Raw genomic sequence first — 21,962 nt, 5'->3', positions numbered from 1 at the left:
CAAATGATGTGGCTGACCCCCTAGGGTCCTGAGGGGCGGGGCCAAATGTGGTCAATTGGGCTGTATTTATATAAACGACTTCTTCTCTGAAACCAAGCAATGGATATTGCTCATATTTACTTGGTAGCATCACTATTGGTTGGGGATTGCAAATTGTACAAATGATGGGGCTGACCCCCCAGGGGCCTGAGGGGCGGGGCCAAATGTGTTCTATCGGGCTATATTGATATAAACGACGTCTTCTCTAAAACCGAGCTATAAATATTATTCATATTTGCATGGTAGCAACACTATGAGGTGGGGATTCAAAATTGTACAAATGGTGGGGTTGACCCCCAGGGGCCTGAGGGGCGGGGCCAACAGGGGTAAATATAGCTATACTGATATAAACAACTTCTTCTCTGAAAATGAGCAATGGATATCGCTCATATTTGCCTGGTAGCATCACTATTTGGTGGGGATTCAAAATTGTCCAAATGATAGGGCTGACCCCAGGGGCCTGAGGGGTGGGGTCAAAAGGGATCAATTGGGATATATTGATATAAATGACTTCTTCTCTGAAACAGAGCAATGGATATCTCTCATATTTGCCTGATAGCATCACTATAGGTGGGGATTCAAAACTTTATAAATGATGGGGCTGACCCCCCTGGGGGCTGATGGGTGGGGCCAAAAGGGGTCAATCTGGCTAAATTGATATAAACAATTTCTTCTCTGAAACTAAGCAGTGGATATTGCTCATATTTGCCTGGTAGCATGGTCATGGGGTGGGGATTCAAAATTGTACAAAGGACAGGGCTGACCCCTGGGGAGCTAAGAGGCGGGGCCAAAAGGCGTTTTGGCAGAATCGATGTAAACACATTTTTATCTGAAACTAAGCCATGGATATCTCTAATATTTTATTGGTAGCATTCCCTTGGGTTAAGGATTCAAAATTGTACAACTGACAGGGCCAACCCCCTGGGGGCTCAGGGACGGGCCAAAAGGGGTCAATCTGGTTAAATTGATATAAACAATTCCTTCTCTGAAACTAAGCAATGGATATCACTCACATTTGTATGGTAGCATGGTCATGGGGTGGGGATTCAAAATTGTACAAATTTTGGGGTTGACCCTCTAGGGGGCTGAGGAGTTGAGCCGAAAGGGGTCAATTTAACTAAATTGATATGAACAACTTTTTCTCTGAAACAGCTCATATTTGACTGGTTTGACTGGTAGTATCCTTTTGGGTAGGGATTCAAAAAAATTTAAAAAAAAAAAGGAAGGAACTGTTTATTGTTTCATATCTCATACAATCCAGGTGAGCGATACAGGCCCTCTGGGCCTCTTGTTCCTTTAATAAATCAGTTCAGTGATGAGTGTAGTAAGGGTTACAATGGTCTGGCATAATGACAACATTATATAAAACGGTATATATGTCGTCAAACTGCGTTTCGTTATCACATCGAAATAAGTAACGGAATCCATCTCAAACTCACAAAGAACATATCTTTTCCTCGTGAGGAACGTTTATCTATCTTACATTTTCTTTAGGAAAGTTTAAGTCAGATACGGCCCTCGAGTCTGCGCACTAGGCTACTTTATCCCCTCGAGCTGACTTCAGCCAACCACGTTGACATGTGGACATTAAACAATTACGGAAATTCAAGAAAAACTATTTTGACCATTAAGTTTTAAGGCTTTTGTTAAAAAAAATGATTCTTTGTTCAAAATAAAGTAGATAGCGGTCTACTAAGCGATTTACATATGCCAGTTAGAAGATACACTACAACGGTGATTCCCGAACTTACTTACAGTACCTGTTCGGCCTTTTGATTTTCCATATGTTTTCCCAAATGCTATTATGTCGATAGACTGGCATTCTTAGGTTAATTATGTAGACAAACGTACATTACTTGCATTGACCCTTACATCCCTAGTCAAAATTTCTAATTCACATGAAAGATAATATAAATAAATGACTATTTCCATACCGGGAGAGAGACATTGAGCCTACAACCTTTATAAATAATACAGATTTAACATAACTAAAACGAGGATGAATGTTAAGTAACCTATGCTGTTACAGGTAAGTAGCTCTGACTGTACAGTGACGCACGGATAAAACACAGATGATCGATTCCTCCCAGCGCCTTTACCTGACTGGTTACAGTGCCATACGGATGTAGCCGGGGCTGTATCGCCGACCTCTGCTGTTACGAGTATATTAACCAGGGAGAGTGGAGGATATCTAGTGGAATTCTCTCACACTGGAAACGTCTTACGGTAGGTAATCGTTGACACATGGCTGGAGCGTAAGTAATGTCACAGTGCGATAAGTATTGATAAAGAATGTTAGAAGCGAGTATCAAGATGAAAATTTACAACGATGCATGAAAGGAAACCTACAAATTACGTCATGTTAGGTAAATATTTTAACGTAATACATAAACATATTCGATCTCAGATTTAATTTGTTGGGAAAATATTTGACGAATGTAATTGATATTTGATATAAGTCACGGGACGATGCATTGTTGACACATATAAATTATAGTTTGCTTTGACCTGAATGGCAGAATCGTTGTTCATCATATAGTGCTATCAGTTGTATTTATATACACGGTACGATTCCTTAAGATAAGGTTATGATGTATAGGTTTCAATATACGATTGTATTAACCAAAGGGACCTGTTTAATGACCACATTAATATCATTTTTTATGAAAGAATTTGTATAAAGGAGAAAATAATATATGAAACATGGAGACCGATTTATAGTCTTTGGTGTCATACCTGACAGGGCATTGGGAACTGAAGCTACCTCATAAGATTAGATTAGATTAAGACTGGGTTCTCAGATATTCGAAGTGAGTCTGGTATCTCTTTACATTCCAATAAATATTATACTATTGCCTTATCATCCCACATAAAACACATAGAGACAAACGTTCGTTAGTTAATTACTATTTAACGTACAACTGTTGTTATTCTGAATTTAAGGGACTGGAGAGCAAAAACACTTGTTGGTTGTTTTTGTTTATGTTTCAGTTTTTTTGTGTTTTTTTTTTTTTGTGTGAGAGCTATTTTCGACCGGGGAGTAATTCTAAAGTGATAAAAAAGCTTTATTCTGCTTTTCTTTTGAATTATGTTTAAGGTATGGAATAAAATTCATGATACCAAATAAACAAGAGAAGACGGATTTATATAAGTACGAAAGTACTTCTTTCCGAATTCTTTACTGTTCTATGTTTGTGTAATATTCTATGTAAATATTTGAACAATAAAATACTGTTTAAACCAAATGAACAAGATGTTAAAGATAAAACCATCCGAATCTGAAGTATGTCATTCACTGGTAAATCCTCAAACGTAGTATAAAAATGTTAATTATCTTTATGTTCCTCAAACTTGAAAATAACAAAATACATATAGACAATGAAACGGCAACCATAAGTGACATTTTAATAATAATTCTAGATCAGTTAAAACAATTACATAACAAAGCATACATTCAAAGTAAAGTTTTTCCCCCAACAAGTAAGTTACAATACATTTCGCCTTAGTAGGGATGGGAACAATCCGCCATAACTAAAACACAAGTTAAATCATTTAAACACAACACTTAAGTTATGTATATTGAATGGGTTTGCAAGTGGGTGGGTTAAGAAAATTGACAACAGGCACTAAATTAATGAAAAGACTGATGATGATCAAAATGGCGTAAACAAAGGATTTCTCTATTCTTAATATGAAAGCGCATGCGCCGAAGGTTGTAACATTGAGCTATGATTTTAGACCAATCGGATGAACCAGAATTATGTACCCCTTTGTTTACAAATCTCTCATGTTAAAGATGCTTATCCCATACTTTTTACAAATAATATCTTGTTAAAGATGCTTAACCCATACATGTGTAGCAAATCAGTAAACAAATTAGAACTTGTGCCTCATTACATTATACATCAAACTAATAGTATTAAACTCAAGTTTATCAATAAGTTATTATTCTTCAGTTTTTGTAAGCATAAATTTAGCTCATCAATTAGCTGCCTTTTATGTCCCTCAAACTTTAAAATAGCAAAATACATATACTTGAATATAAACCATCATGACATGCTTATCTTTGTTATATTGTCTACCTCTTTATTAATCATATTCCATATATACCTATAAGATTAAATGTATATTTATGTTATCAAATGATAAATGTAACATATTGTTTGCCTGTTGGAATCAAATTCTAAATCTTAAATCGAACATAACACATTTTTATACAGGAATGTATTGAGGAATTCCAACTCATCAATTTATCTTCTAGAGGCAAACGTTTCTTTTTCCATTATAAATTAAGTTGTTCTGGAAATTAGAAACAAAAAAATCAAATTTTATTAATGTTAAAGAAACATTCTAGAAGGTAGATCTCATCCCCTCTTGAAATACTAACTCAAAGTTTTAAGATATGTATGTCATGATGATTGACACGAAACTTTAATCTATGTATTTCATCATATTTTTAAAATTGTCAGACGCCAGAAAAATAGCTATTATAGCTTAATTGATATGAAAAGAGCGGTATACATATGGGTTCAGGTCGTGGGATTAACAATCCCCTGAACAGATGTAAGTAGAGCAGTTTATATCAGGGTTCAGGTCGAGGGATTAATAATCCCCTTAACAGATGTAAGTAGAGCGGTTTACATCAGGGTCCAAGTCGAGGGGCGAACAATCCCCTTAATAGATGTTAGTAGAGCGGTTTATATCAGGGTCCAGGTCGTGGGATTAACAATCCCTTTAACTGATGTAAGTAGAGCGGTTTACATCAGGGTTCAGGTCGTGGGATTAACAATCCCCTTAACTGATGTTAGTAGAGCGGTTTATATCCGGGTCAAAGTCGAGGGGCTAACAATCCCCTTAACTGATGTTAGTAGAGCGGTTTATATCAGGGTCCAGGTCGTGGGGCGAACAATCCCCTTAACTGATGTTAGTAGAGCGGTTTATATCAGGGTCCAGGTCGTGGGATAAACAATCCCCTTAACTGATGTAAGTAGAGCGGTTTACATCAGGGTTCAGGTCGTGGGATTAACAATCCCCTTAACTGATGTTAGTAGAGCGGTTTATATCCGGGTCAAAGTCGAGGGACTAACAATCCCCTTAACAGATGTAAGTAGAGCGGTTTACATCAGGGTCCAAGTCGAGGAGTTAAGATTCCCCTTAACAGATGTTAGTACAGCGGTTTATATCAAGGTCCAGGTCAAGGGGCGAACAATCCCCTTAATAGATGTTAGTAGAGCGGTTTATATCAGGGTCCAGGTCGTGGGATTAACAATCCCCTTAACTGATGTAAGTAGAGCGGTTAACATCAGGGTCCAGGTCGTGGGGCGAACAATCCCCTTAACTGATGTTAGTAGAGCGGTTTATATCAGGGTCCAGGTCGTGGGGCGAACAATCCCCTTAACAGATGTTAGTAAAGCGGTTTATATCAGGGTCCAGGTCGTGGGATTAACAATCCCCTTAACAGATGTTAGTAGAGCGGTTTATGTCAGGGTTCAGGTCGAGGGATTAACAATCCCCTTAACTGATGTTAGTAGAGCGGTTAACATCAGGGTCCAAGTCGGGGGGCTAACAATCCCCTTAACAGATGTTAGTAGAGCGGTTTATATCAGGATTCAGGTCGTGGGATTAACAATCCCCTTAACAGATGTTAGTAGAGCGGTGTAGATGGATAAAAGTGTTATCTACCTGGTTCATCATTTACACTTTCAAAAGTGATAATGCTCTCCAACTGAGGGATATGTATTCGTCCATGTGGGAATGTGCGTAATATACATATATAACCTTTCCATAATTATCGTCTTTATGTAAGCGTGAACTCGTACGTACAGTGGCACACCTGCTAGGATCAATTCTGACGCATTTGATATAATTACCAGAGGAATAGTTTGTACCAGGGGTATAATTTGTATCGGGGGTATAGTTTGTACCAGGGGTATAATTTGTATCGGGGGTATAGTTTGTACCAGGGGTATAATTTGTATCGGGGGTATAATTTGTACCAGGGGTATAATTTGTATCGGGGGTATAGTTTGTACCAGGGGTATAATTTGTATCGGGGGTATAATTTGTACCAGGGGTATAATTTGTATCGGGGGTATAGTTTGTACCAAGGGTTTAATTTGTATCGGGGGTATAGTTTGTACCAGGGGTATAATTTGTATCGGGGGTATAGTTTGTACCAGGGGTATAGTTAGTACTACGGGTATGATTTTTGCTAGCGATATAGATAGTACCAGGCATATAGTTTGTACCAGAGATATGGCTTGTAACATGGGTATCATTTGTACCAGGGGTATAGATAGTACCAGGCATATAGTTTGTACCAGAGGTATAGTTTGTACCAGGGTTTAGATAACACTAAGGGTATATTTTGTACCAGGAGTATAGTTTTTACCAAGGGTATAGCTTGTACAGGTAGGTAGTGTTGCGATGATATCACAACGGAACGCATCGTAATACAAACTAAACAAACTGGATAGTTTGTTAGTGGTCGATTAGGTATGACAACTACTTGTTTCTGCTGACCTTACTTGATATGCTTGTTTCATCGATAAGATGTTAACTAGATCATACTTAATAGATACATGTATATAAAGCGGTGTGTCTATGTGTCAAATCCCATTTGCCCGCTCGTAAGAAGAACGAAGTTACGTATTTGAGTACATCAATGTGAGTTCACATTTGTACCATCATATCATAATTCTACATATTGTTACATGTCTATGGTGATCGTTCGAGTTTAAAGGTCAAAACTGACCATTTCCCTACATAGGAGAATGACTGCTATGGTTATAGCCTAAGTTGAATTTCAATTATTTTGTTGAAGTTTTCGAATTCGAAATATTAAAAAAAACAAAAGAACAAAAAAGTCATCCTATCACAATGAAACATAGGACTCATTTTAGTAATAAAGTGAAATAATTTGCCTGTAAACTACTGATTTAAGAAAAATAAAACAAACTAGTTCAACCATTCCTGATATCCATGTTGATAGAAGCATTGTTAGTGTGCCTTATGCAACAAAGAATGGCATCATAACGCTTACTGTAGATTTACTGGAGACATTCACTGACAGGTTACACTCAACTGATGTAGATTTGTGAGCCCCTTTTGTTATCCACACATCGGATAATGATGGAATAATTGATAAATGATGTTATCATCACATCAAAACTTAATAGGATCTATAGGTAAATATAGGTTATCATCAACAGCATTTTGATTTCACAATTCCTCTACGGTAATTAACGTCATCTAATCAATGTACGTAGAAACAGGCCGTGAGCGGTGGACACTCTCAAAGCTTAATAACAAAGAAACAATGTTTAAAAAACAATATCAATTTTTTATTATGTTCGAAATCGGCAATATAAGCATCATGTCATTGAAATATATCAAGAGTCTGCTTCCATATTGGTATTGAGAAAGATTGCATTTATACCAAAAGTCATTGAGAGTGGCCCTGCAAGGATTACCCCTATCATAAGCTGCATTATTGAATGTTTATTGACTTCACATATGTCAATACATATCGTGAGTACACAATGACAATTTTAAAACTCCAAGGCTTGTTATCACCTGTTGTCTCGTAAGGGGTAACAGAGATATCTGAACAATTATTTCTGAATCAGTCACGGATGATGTATTATAACAACCATGTAACAAATAATGTTTTCTCTTTTGTAAAAAGTATTGGCTTAGAAATTTTGTACAATAAGATCTATTTTAAGGATTTTCAAGAATATAATTATCCTGATACAATGGCTACAAAACAGCATCTTCGACTGTAACCTCCTATTGAATTCAATAGACATAAAAGGAATTTCCGAAATTGAATTCCATGGAAGCTTCATTACAGTGGTTCCTACACGTAATAGGAAAACAGGAGTTTTGTGACAGTTCACAATGAGTAGACGGTCACAATATGCTACTTCTACTGGGTGTGTGACTATTACTTGTATTGCTATTGTTCCACGTTTTCGATGAGAACTAGAATGACGGGAATTTTGTTAGGACTATATTAGTATTAAAGAATGTTATATTTTCAGGTTTTGCCATAAATAATTGCACAGCGTGATGAAACAGAAAAAAGCTTTCTTTAGAGAGGCGCTTGTAATTTCTCAAGTGAATCAGTGCGTATTATTTCTTTGTTCATAATTGCAATCGTTTTATCAATTATCAATTCTGGGTTAGAATAACTCGTTTTAACCTAATCTTTTGCTGTTTGCGGGCAGATATAACCAAACATCATAGTAATACGTCGTACAATTGGAATCGTTAAAAATAAACAACGTACTGGTTAAAAGTCTCCTGGGGTCAGTCTTATCAATAATACTTAACTAAAGGAAATTCCTACACTATTGTTTCCCTTTAATCCTTTCATATAGAACATTTTAAGTTAAACAATTTCCTTCAGTTAAATAACGTTGAGAACACCGGGACTTGCTCTCAATTTAATAAAAATGTGTCGTTAAAGTGGCAGCGTTAAAATAATCAAATAGCCGAGTAGTTTAGTTTTAACCCTGCCTTATAGCCTTCTCTGTGTTATATATGCCATGGCTGGTTTGTCGGTAAACGTCTAAAATTCAGTTAACGTCTCTGTGTGAAATGTAACGTTAACACACCATCTTTTGATTAGACATGTTTAACTATGCGACACGCTGCTAATTATGGTCATTATCTTCCTTTCAAATACATTTCGATCAATGCTTTTAACATCAGTAATATTTACAAAAGGTAGATTTACTATATATGTTAACAAATCTATTCATTTTTTATTTCCCAGTTGTGATATTTATCTTGAGAGTGCAAATATATTATTTCTGGTGTCGAACAAACTTACAGGTATTTTTGCGCCTCTGCCTCGGCTAAAACTTGTGTCGAAAAAACGTTCAGTACTTGCTGTACTGTAGGATTACCAAGGGATAATGTATGTATGTATGTACTGTAGGATTACTAAGGGATAATGTATGTATGTACTGTAGGATACTAAGGGTAACGTATGTATGTATGTACTGTAGGATTACCAAGGGATAATGTATGTATGTATGTACTGTAGGATACTAAGGGTAATGTATGTATGTACTGTAGGATTACTAAGGGGTAATGTATGTATGTACTGTAGGATTACTAAGGGGTAATGTATGTATGTACTGTAGGATTACTAAGGGAGTAATGTATGTATGTACTGTAGGATTACTAAGGGGTAATGTATGTATGTACTGTAGGATTACTAAGGGGTAATGTATGTATGTACTGTAGGATTACTAAGGGAGTAATGTATGTATGTACTGTAGGATTACTAAGGGGTAATGTATGTATGTACTGTAGGATTACTAAGGGGTAATGTATGTATGTACTGTAGGATTACTAAGGGGTAATGTATGTATGTACTGTAGGATTACTAAGGGGTAATGTATGTATGTACTGTAGGATTACTAAGGGAGTAATGTATGTATGTACTGTAGGATTACTAAGGGTAATGTATGTATGTACTGTAGGATTACTAAGGGTAATGTATGTATGTACTGTAGGATTACTTAGGGTAATGTATGTATGTACTGTAGGATTACTAAGGGTAATGTATGTATGTATGTACTGTAGGATTACTAAGGGATAATGTATGTATGTACTGTAGGATTACTAAGGGATAATGTATGTATGTACTGTAGGATTACTAAGGGTAATGTATGTATGTACTGTAGGATTACTAAGGGATAATGTATGTATGTACTGTAGGATTACTAAGGGATAATGTATGTATGTACTGTAGGATTACTAAGGGATAACGTATGTATGTAATGTGGGATTACTAAGGGTAATGTATGTATGTAATGTAGGATTACTAAGGGTAATGTATGTATGTATGTACTGTAGGATTACTAAGGGATAATGTATGTATGTATGTAATGTGGGATTACTAAGGGATAATGTATGTATGTACTGTAGGATTACTAAGGGTAATGTATGTATGTACTGTAGGATTACTAAGGGTAATGTATGTATGTATGTAATGTGGGATTACTAAGGGGTAATGTATGTATGTACTGTGAGATTACTAAGGGGTAATGTATGTATGTACTGTGAGCTTACTAAGGGTAATGTATGTATGTATGTATGTACTGTGAGCTTACTAAGGGTAATGTATGTATGTATGTACTGTGAGCTTACTAAGGGTAATGTATGTATGTATGTACTGTGAGCTTACTAAGGGTAATGTATGTATGTATGTACTGTAGGATTACTAAGGGTAATGTATGTATGTACTGTAGGATTACTAAGGGTAATGTATGTACTGTGAGATTACTAAGGGGGTAATGTATGTATGTACTGTGAGATTACTAAGGGGTAATGTATGTATGTACTGTGAGATTACTTAGGGGTAATGTATGTATGTAATGTGGGATTACTAAGGGTAATGTATGTATGTACTGTGAGCTTACTAAGGGTAACGTATGTATGTACTGTAGGATTACTAAGGGTAATGTATGTATGTATGTAATGTGGGATTACTAAGGGTAATGTATGTATGTACTGTGAGCTTACTAAGGGTAACGTATGTATGTACTGTAGGATTACTAAGGGTAATGTATGTATGTATGTAATGTGGGATTACTAAGGGTAATGTATGTATGTCCTGTGAGCTTACTAAGGGTAATGTATCTATGTACTGTGAGATTACTAAGGGGGTAATGTATGTATGTACTGTGAGATTACTAAAGGTAATGTATGTATGTACTGTGAAATTACTAAGGGGTAATGTATGTATGTACAGTGAAATTACTAAGGGGTAATGTATGTATGTACTGTGAGCTTACTAAGGGTAATGTATGTATGTACTGTGAGATTACTAAGGGGGTAATGTATGTATGTACTGTGAGATTACTAAAGGTAATGTATGTATGTACAGTGAAATTACTAAGGGGTAATGTATGTATGTACTGTGAGCTTACTAAGGGTAATGTATGTATGTACTGTGAGATTACTAAGGGGTAATGTATGTATGTACTGTGAGCTTACTAAGGGTAATGTATGTATGTACTGTGAGCTTACTAAGGGTAATGTATGTATGTACTGTGAGATTACTAAGGGGTAATGTATGTATGTACTGTGAGCTTACTAAGGGTAATGTATGTATGTACAGTGAAATTACTAAGGGGTAATGTATGTATGTACTGTGAGCTTACTAAGGGTAATGTATGTATGTACTGTGAGATTACTAAGGGGTAATGTATGTATGTACTGTGAGCTTACTAAGGGTAATGTATGTATGTACTGTGAGCTTACTAAGGGTAATGTATGTATGTACTGTGAGATTACTAAGGGGTAATGTATGTATGTACTGTGAGCTTACTAAGGGTAATGTATGTATGTACTGTGAGCTTACTAAGGGTAATGTATGTATGTACTGTGAGATTACTAAGGGTAATGTATGTATGTACTGTGAGATTACTAAGGGGTAATGTATGTATGTACTGTGAGATTATGTTTTCATTAACAATCAATGACGTCTTGATACCTTCTACACACTGGCCTATTTTGTGTTATTATTAACTTATATGTTTAGATATCAGTGAATTAATACAAAATTTACTGATTTAATTATATTTGGTATCTATTAGTACTAGGAATACATGCAACTCTGAAGAACTCTGAGATGAATAACATTGTCAGTATTCTATTACATTTTATTTGCATATTACTGTGTTGCCTGTAAGTGTCATGTCTCGATTACAGTTGTAATAGAGACATTCTGTATTATATGTCATTACCTCATCCTCAATACATGTGCATTTAAAACGTAAACAGTTTCAAGCGCGAGGGCAATGAGCTTTTAACACATGTAATTAGTCGGTGTTGTTGACCATAGATGTGTTAGGTGATAATCAATATATACTTAACAGTTCATTGCAAAACGATATATTTCACAGGAGATTGATACATAATTTATGTATATCTCTGGGGATTTAACTAAATGAAAATAACCAGCAATCGATTGGATGAACATTGACAGTATGGAAAAGATGTACATAATGCATGCTTAAATAAGACTGATGTATTTTAACTTTGTGTTACAGGATGCATGTAGCCATATTGACCGTCTTTCGTGTTGATGTGTATTAGTTACTGAGCCGCAACACTACGAGGACAGAGCATGCAGGACCTATCATACAATGCTTCCGTTTTCAACGGATCCTTAGATACAAGTTATGACGAGCAGGATGAGGAGGGAAACGAAGCTCTTCAAACTTTTGTCATTTACGCGAATAGGTATTTACTGCCTATTATAATAGTAACTGGATTTCTCGGAAACACCATATCCTTCTTTGTTTTCATCTTTTCACGACTAAAGCGTATCTCCACATCGGTTTACCTAGCTGCACTGTCCATCTCGGACACGGGTTTCCTGTTCTGTGTAGGTTTCGGTTGGCTGGATGCAATGGGAATACATTTCTTTCACAACAATGGAATTTGTCAGATCGTGGTGTACATGACGTTTGTATTTAGTTTTACATCTGTGTGGTATGTAAACGCTTTTACAATGGAGATGTACGTCGCTGTTTTCCATCCCTCAAAAGGCGCCAAAGTATGTAAACCCAGATTTGCTCGGAGAGCGGTGATCATATTGACAACATTTGCAGCGTTTTTGTACATATTTGCTTTCTGGACTGCAAAGGTGGCAACTAACGGAACTGAACAGAAGTGTATGTCTACGTCAAATGACAGAGACACCATGATGGTGTTATCTATACTGGATACATTCCTCACGCTCTTGTTGCCTTTTTCAATGATCATTTTCATGACAACACGACTGTTGATAGATATTTCAAGGCTCTACAAGAAACCTCCAGAGGATGGCAATGGTTCTAACAACAACAGTGTAAGTGATTCTCAAGTCGACAGAAGCGAAACGAACAGTGGTAACGACCGCGTGGCGAAGCAAGCTCTGAAAGCTCAGGCAAAGCTCAAGCGGATGTTGGTGGTGGTGATCATTGTATTTGTGGTTTTGAATCTGCCAAGTCATGCCATACGTGTACAGTTCTTCTTCCGAAGCATCACAGAGTCACATTACGTTGTGTCGCGGACGGAAGTATACTGGCAGCACATAGTTCAAATCTTATATTACATCAATTTTGCAGTCAACTTTGTGTTATACAGTGCATGCGCTAAAAGTTTCAGACATGCGCTGTTAAGACTTCCTCTAGCAAGTTGTGTCAATGGTTGTTCCTGCGTCAGAAATCCATTTAACGAATTTATAGATAAAAAAATCCGAAAAAACAAATTGTCCGATATGAATTGTGCGGTAGGCCAGAATGAAGGACACTTGAACTCCCGGCTGGTAGAAATCCACCTGTCAGAAATCCATATGTCCCAACTACCGTCCCTTGACAGTGAGTATATCTGCCAGTCCCCTCCCTGTCTACTCAGACCTGAGCAGGCCTTGCAAGAGTAAACTACCGTAATAACTCACAACGTCTAAATTGGACTGACTAATAAGCTTATTTGTAATTTGAATGTGTCTTATTTGATATGTGATGGGGTTTCATCAACCGTCGGAATATACGTCATGTGGTGATACATAATTTTGCACTCCATACCAATATGTATAGTATATTACAGGGTGGTATCATTACAGAAACAAGGAAGTTTGTATTGTATTTCGTGTTGACGTAATGGGTCCTTTTCATTGTGATATGTGGCATTTTATGATGTTTAAAGTATGCAGGTAGTGTTATTTTATAAATATTGTATATTATCAAATGTGTTGTCTATTACATAAACATGCTGTGACAGAATATTACAGCTGAGGTGGTCTATTGTAAGCTGGAGAGATTTGATATTTATGATAAAGTCCAATCGGCAGTAAAGTTACATTATACTACAATGTATACATGTGATATTCCAACGGTGTAATAGCATCAATTAACAATACATATACACCATGGCAACACATTATTCCCACTTTTCTTCATGAAAGTGTATAGACGTAGATTTCTGACAAAACGACAGCAACTGAAGGTTTCAAATGATAAACAGAAGCCCCGAGTCAAGGCAGCTGACAAGAATGATAATACTATCAGTTAGGTATGTATGTCTTACTATTGTGGCAGGCAACGTTTACATATCAGATATCTATGATGATATTTATGTGATTTATTAAGTACTGCTTTGTTATGTCGCTTTCAATAGTAACAGTCATATAGCATTTAAATATAAAATATCTATATAAATGTCATTTCCGCAGTTTTCTTATGCCGAAGCCCATACAATATTGATAAATCAAATAAGATGTTGATGTAGATATCTATTCAGCACAGATTTGTAATACGTATGCCCAAACCCATACAATGTTGTACAATGTTGACAAATCGGATGTTTATGTAGAAATCTATTCAGCACAAATTTGTTAAACTTGTGCCTACAGCCATGCAATGTTGTACAATGTTGACAAATCAGATGTTTATGTAGAAATATATTCAGCACAAATTTGGTAACTTGTGCCCACGGTCATACAATGTTGTACAATGTTGACAAATCAGATATCTATGTAGATATTCAACACAGCTTTGTTATACTGGTGCCCACAGTGCCTTGTTATTGTTTAAACCATTGGACTCTTACGATAATGCCTCTAATTAAGTTGTACACATAGATATCAGAAAAAATAACGCATTTTATATTCAGACATCATAATGACCATTCTTAGGAAAACAGAGTATCTAATTATCGTTTTGTTTGTACGTCCGTGCGTTATTGTGTACGTCCACACTTTCAACGAGTTTAAGTACAGTAGATCTCAGGAACCCAGGGGAGATTTATTACACATTAGATGGGAATGTACTCTTTGTAATGACATCGAAATAATATGTTTCCATAACAAATTCTTACTTTAATGGCATTTAATCTGGATTTTACACGAAGGCCCGGACTTAAGAACTCCAATACACGAGTCTAAGGATTGTCATAATACACCATATTGATGCGTGATCGAAATCTTCGGATTTTACTAAATCTTAAGGTATTTATGTTGACATACCAATCTACAGATTTACTTAATCTTAAGGCAGTTATGTTGACATACCAATCTACAGATTTTACTTAATCTTAAGGCAGTTATGTTGACATACCAATCTACGGATTAGTATATGTTTATAAAGAACTTAAACATCTAAACGTATCCTTATTACACTATATATATACCGGTATATCACGGAAGACACCTTTTCCATGCATGATATCATACGCTAATTATCAACAAATGGTCACGCGTTATGGTGTTTATTCTATTAGATAGCTGTCTAAGGAGTTGTTGCTTGGCAACGCTGGTTTAAAGTTCCATATTACGTTGTTATGCTAAGTCTCATCATTTCACAAGAAAAAACATGTATGATTTTTTTTCAATAAGTATAGAAATATGCGTAGTTTATATCGTCCATAACGGTAATATAATGAATACTTTGACTTCATAGTTTGCCATATCACATTCGGTATGCAAAGGAGACGGTGTGTGTCCTTTCTTAATACTGCTACTTTCATATTCATGCATTTCTGTCTATTTCGGAGCATGGATGACGTTAACCGCTTTTAGTGATATCAGAAGAGATTCGAACAACGAATCCGGTTAGAAATTCAGTTAATGTTTAATTGGATCGGAGATTCAGTTCTTAATGTCTAATTGATTTTTTATTGACGTTTTGACATTCGGATAAAAAAAAAAAAAAAAAAAAAAAAACGCATCCGCTGCAGCAGCGGATTGGGGAAGAAGATTTTTTATGTTCGATTGATATTTTCTTATTAATATATGACAGAAGATTCCAATTATGAATACACTGCCAGCAGTGGGTTGGGGATTCAGCTTTTTATGCTTAATTGATATTTGTATATGTCAAATCTATGTGGTTTGTTAGCAGATATTTTACTAAAATTACACGAACAATTTAAGAATAACTTGCAAATAAACATTGACGTCTTTTTAAAGAGCAAGAAAAACCCACTATCATTCATTTTTTTAACAACATGAGTTTATTTCATTTATTGAAGCATGATAATTTATCTGATATTATTGCATGACCATTGGAAGTTTACTTATAATAGATATAATTTGATCAAGTTTGCCTAATTGAACACAAAAAAGTGAACCCACAGACGTCTGCTGCAGCGGATTCGTTATTTGAATCCCAACATCAAAATGTCAATTAAAAATCAATTGAACATTTAGAAGTGAATCCCCGATCCGCTGCGGAATATCATATTCCAATCATATATTATAAGAAGAAAACTAATATGAAACTGAATCTCTAATCCGCTGCTGGCAGCGGATTCATTATTCGAATAATATCTTATAAGAAACATACCAATTGAACATACAATATAAATAAAAAAAACACTTCTCCCCTATTCGCTGCTGCAGCGGATTTGTTATTTGAATCCCAGCATCAAAATGTCAATAAAAATATAAGTAAACATTAAAAACTAAATCCCCAATCTGCTGCTGAATCTACAATAACGAATCCGCTGCTGACTTGAGCCTGTTTTACAGCAATGTGCTGAATAGGCTAAAATAATGTTACATTAGTTACAAATGTGCATTTTATTTTCAAAATAAATTCGGAGTTTTCAGTATACCCCTAATTGTTAATATCATAGGCCCATTTTTACATTGATTTTGCTGGAAAAGGTTTAGTGGAGGTCTTTACACATCTGAAGCATTTTTTTTTTAAAGTTTTACATCAAACAGTAGTGTTAATGTTCATACGCAATAGCTTCCACGACAAGAGCATGGAGTTAGAGAAAATGTCTCTCTAAAGAGCGAGTTGTGGCTTTTATACAACTATAAAATTAAATAAGCCGGCGCGTGCTCGTCCTAAGGCTTTACACGCACCATCTGCAGTTGTCTCATGTGGTGCTTTATATCTACAATTGCATTTCAATTCCTTTTTAGTTTTGCCGGAAAAACATGCATCAAATACAAACAAAAGATAATGAAATAAAAGTAAAAACCAAATCCAGACCAGATGAACTATAAACTGTTTAATTGGCGGAATATTCTTTGAGCGCGAACAGTGTAGTTGGAAGTACAGCCTTTTAGGAGACACTTGTCAAGTAATGATGATGCCAATCTCACTTCACTGATCGACACAAACAGACAGATATGTCTGTTTATAAAAAGACGTGCACGACGAGAAGCAAAAGTGTGACTGAATATTTGCTTTCATGAAACGGCGCCGTGAGTGTAATTCGTATGCTGATTAACTAGAGATAGTTCTAATTTAATCAGTAAATCTAATCAACAAGAGCATCACTGTCTCACATTTCAAAATAATTTAATAATAGATACAAAATATACTAAATATTGACTAAGATAACCATACCGCTGTTTCATCTCTCTAGAACTTTCCACGATACAAGGGGTCGGAGGAGGGAAAACACAATATCGGAAATAAGAAAAATGAAGACAAGACTTCAATATATTGAAAAATAAAGGGGCTGCACTAAACCTGTAATTGAACCAATTCGTACTTTTTTCGGTAATGGCTGAACGAGCGTTGAATACAAATCTTGCTATCTGGTGCCACAGGTAATACGTTATTATGATGTCGGTGTATAACGATCGTTAAAATTGTCATTTATGCTCTTTTCCCACCGAGATATTTTATGTTTGAAAATTTTCAAATTATGAACTACTTGTCATGTTTGTCACATTCATCATATCCCTTGTAATGCTACCAAGTTATTGTCGTCTGTCTGAATGTACTGTCTACCAGGATCTATAAATAACACACTAATATTCATACAACATGAGCAGAATTTGTGTTTACGACGTTGCTTTGTAATATAATGCATCAAACTGCATGTTATATGAAGCGTCTTTATATAGAATTTGTTTGATCTTTAACATATGTATATTACAGTGAGCAACTATTCGGTAGCCGGAGAATATAGGAAATACCGACATAATAACGAAACCATAATTCTAACTCAAAAACATCGGAAAATATCAACATAATAACGAAACCTTATTTCTAACTCAGATACAACGGGAGGCTATAACGAAATAATAACAAAACCGTAACTCTAACTCAAAAACAAAAGTGAATACCGACATAATAACGAAATCGTAACTCTAAGTCTAAAACAACGGAACATACCGACATGATTTCGAAACCGAAATTATAACTAAAAAAAAATACAAATAAAAATAAAACAAAACAAAGCAAATACAAGTTCTATCTCGTCACAAGATACGACATACGATCTTTTTTCCTACACCGCCGTGATACGAAATACGATATGTTTTCCTACACCGCCGTGATACGACATACGGCCTCAGACCACAATTAATTTTCCCTTCTATGTTATACCAAAGAAAAATGAAAATACAAATATTTCAAAACATTGCAAAAAATCTAGTTTTCATATCATGTTGTAGAACTGTTCAATCTGATTCAACAGTGAGCTGGAAAGTACCTCATGACCTGCATTTAAGAAAGATATTTTTATTTAAATGTCACCACCCCTCTGTATTATGGGGAAATCCGGAAAATTACAAAATATCACTACTCAAACCTTATAACTCCCTGTGTCATTCCTCACAAACAAACATGCAAATGGTGTAAAAAACAAAATGATCCCACTAGAATAGTATATGTTAAAATTATGAACATATCTGCAATAGCTAAATCAGGAAAAAATATTTAGTAACATACCTGAAATTTACTTATGTACTACATTCGTGTACAACGACCCGGAAGTGTAACTGTGGTCTGAGGTCACACGATCTGTTTCCTACACCGGCGTGATACGACATACGATCTGTTTTCCTACACCGCCGTGATACGACATACGATATGTTTCCTACACAACCGTATTCATTACGTCATTAAACAAACATCAGTTCAATAGAATGTGTCTAGTTTTGATACGAGAACGTATTCCCTATTGTATGCCATTGCTACAATGTTATAGATCTGACAACATGATATATATTGCTGATACAGGTATGTTGATGTGTTGTATTTAATCCCTCTAGTAATGCCCCTGTGACCGACATTCATTTTATATAATATGCGATGTTTGTTTGACATTTATTACCTTTTGATAACCCCAATCAATTTGGTATATAACTCTAATGTCAGAGTATGTCTGTCTGGTTTTAATAAGAAAGATAATTAGCAATTCGATGCCTGTGTCCCAGTGACCTCGTTACTGTCGCCACGAGGTATGTCGCATTGCGCTGACTGGATTTATGCAGATCATACGTGTTATGTATATATTGTTACATTATATATGATGTGATCTGTTATTTTATCAGCCGTACAAAGCTGAATGTTGTGCAATCACAATGCAAGTGCGTGAAGTAGTGTGAATGAGATAATGACTACTGTGATCTGTTTTTACTTTGAAACGTTTTAGAAGTAATTTTGTTGTATCTTAATGTTTGTTTACTACTAATTAAGGCAGAGGCAACGATACAGTGTACAATAAATTCGTGTAGGATTGGTACTAAACGACTAGGTGAATGCAGTTGGATATTTATTACTACTTTTTTAGTGCTGACGTGAATTATCTAGTGTAAACTCAATGTCCTTCACGTTTGGTGCGAATTCTGTGTAGTCACGTAATCGCTTCATTCCAGAATAAATTATTTGCCTCCAGGTAAATGATACAATAACATTCAGGCCTTGAGTGATCAGTAACATTATCATGAATAATTAACTTATTTCTGTAGAAGTTTTCGATATAAATCATACCTCTTCATATGAATTCTGTAGAATTCAGCGAATTCAAAAACAAATATTTAAAGAAAAACATTTTACATATCAATGATGATTCTAAAGTATTAACGATACTGACAGTAACATACGCCTTAATGCTCGTGGCATATCAAAATACTGAACACGGTTAATAAACTCCGTTTGATACAGACACTCATATGTAAGATCCTCTATTTAAATGAATGATGGGAAATCATAATTGCCTTTCGGGATGATATCCTCGATTGATCTCGGAAGAGCCTCTGGTTATATAATACCATCCCTGGGTTTAGAGATTTTTTCGTCACACAGTCAAAGTAAGGGAGATATTATTACTAAATACAAAAGTGGTTCATCATCTCTCTACACGGTCAATCCTCCCCATCCAAGGAATACTACTGAAATTCGAACACTTGTTCGTGATAATTAATGTGGTGCTGGTACTATTTAAGTTAAATATAAGATAAAGTGTTCGTGAAGAATGCGACCACTTTTCCTTTGTGACAATACATTAGAAGGTAAAATTGTTTGCTCACAAGTCAGACGAAGGTTTGTATCGACATACGGTCTAATTATCATTATGTGCACAGTCAGTACTTTCATCAAGTGGTTTGCATAGTGATGTGAATCATTGTTATAGAAGATGTTGATCTCTATATTATATATTCTATTGTTCGATGTAATATTCTTATTGTTGTTTGAAATAAATTTATTGAAAATGAACACTGGTTACCTTATATGTTTCCAATCCTAATTGTCATGCTATGTCATATGAATGTAGAGATACCTCATTTAAAAGGAAACAATTAAATTTAAGCAACTGACACTTTAGAGAACACTGACAGGGTTACATGTCACAACACAGATTGATTAGAGAGGAAATCGTTTTTTTAACATTCAATGTAATGGTTTGGAATTTCAGAGACAAAATATAGCTAATTATTGAAGGAAAGTTGAAGTTAACTTTTAAGGACAACATCTTTTTATAATGAGGTACGATAGTGCACTTCTGTTTAACATACTAACTCGGAAAACGGCTCTGGAAGGTGTCTGGCTGTGCGTTTTAAGGCATCTGTAACTTTACAGAATACTCCTGATTATCTGACAAATTGTGTTTTCAGTGACATTTCAAAGATAGGTCCTTGCATATTTCCCTTTCTTCCACATCACTATTATAAGGATGAAACACCTTTGCGAATTGCTTATTGATTGAATGAAGTCAAAGAAGTTTTGAGCGAAATAAAATGTATTTTTTTCCCCTGATATCGCGAGTTGATCATATTTTTCATATGTTCACTGAGAACAAATAATAAAGAGAAAATAAACGGGAACCAATATCTAATGTGTTACTGTCTTAGCGTAGATTGCTCCTCCTCCTCAGCCGAGTTATTAGAATTTGTGTTCTGTGAATACCATTATGTGTTGAATTGGCACTCCTCTTAGAATCAATTTATTTGAAAGTAATGGTTTTACCGTAACTGCATTTACAAACGAATTTCCTTTCAAACTTTTTCAAATTTGATTTCAAAGTTTTTTTCACCTAATTTACATCAATTATGTATTGTTTTCGTATATATTTATATCTATAATGTCACTTTTTTGTATATTAAGACAGTTTGGTCATTAAATAACGGGTTGCTTATTACTTTTCGAAATCTATCACCTTTAATCATGACATTTTTTTATATTTGGTAAAAGAAGTGCTTGGTAACAGATTTTCAATCTTTTAATTATATCAAATCAAGTGTTTCCTGTGATATGTATGGTCGGGTAAACAAACGTGATAATCAAAGTCCATAGGACGTTCCTATCTGACTCCATTCAAGTTTCACAACAACTAAAAACAATCGATCCTCATATGATATTCCCAGATCCCTAGTTGACCTTGAAATTAAAATGACATTGACATGGTCTTGTTTTGTCATCTTATCAGGATTAATTAGAACCACCAAGGTTTTCACTGTGACTACTTAGGTGCTACGTAGGTACCAAACTAAGCCACGGTAGCATCACCCTTGAGACTAAACATGAAAGCATTAGGAAATGTATTTGTGGTCAGCATAGTAATGAAACCTCACATATATTGCTATTTTCCTTTAAGTAATGATAAATGCTAAATAAGCCATACAAAGCAAAGAACAAGAATACATAGCTATACATGTCAATTAGTTT

General features: G+C 35.3%; 1 protein-coding gene across 1 annotated transcript; it reads left to right on the top strand.

Annotated features, from left to right (window-relative positions):
- The first annotated feature begins 2,078 nt into the window (after positions 1-2,078).
- On the top strand, positions 2,079-20,513 carry LOC117331311 (thyrotropin-releasing hormone receptor-like). The gene is made up of 2 exons (XM_033889980.1): positions 2,079-2,265; positions 12,114-20,513. Exon 2 carries the CDS (start codon positions 12,191-12,193, stop codon positions 13,487-13,489), a length of 1,299 nt encoding a protein of 432 aa, XP_033745871.1. The 5' UTR covers positions 2,079-2,265; positions 12,114-12,190; the 3' UTR covers positions 13,490-20,513.
- Positions 20,514-21,962: the final 1,449 nt, after the last annotated feature.

This window comes from Pecten maximus, chromosome 7, assembly GCF_902652985.1.
Source record: "Pecten maximus chromosome 7, xPecMax1.1, whole genome shotgun sequence".
Lineage (NCBI taxonomy): Eukaryota > Metazoa > Mollusca > Bivalvia > Pectinida > Pectinidae > Pecten > Pecten maximus.
This window is presented reverse-complemented; position numbering and strand designations above follow the sequence as displayed.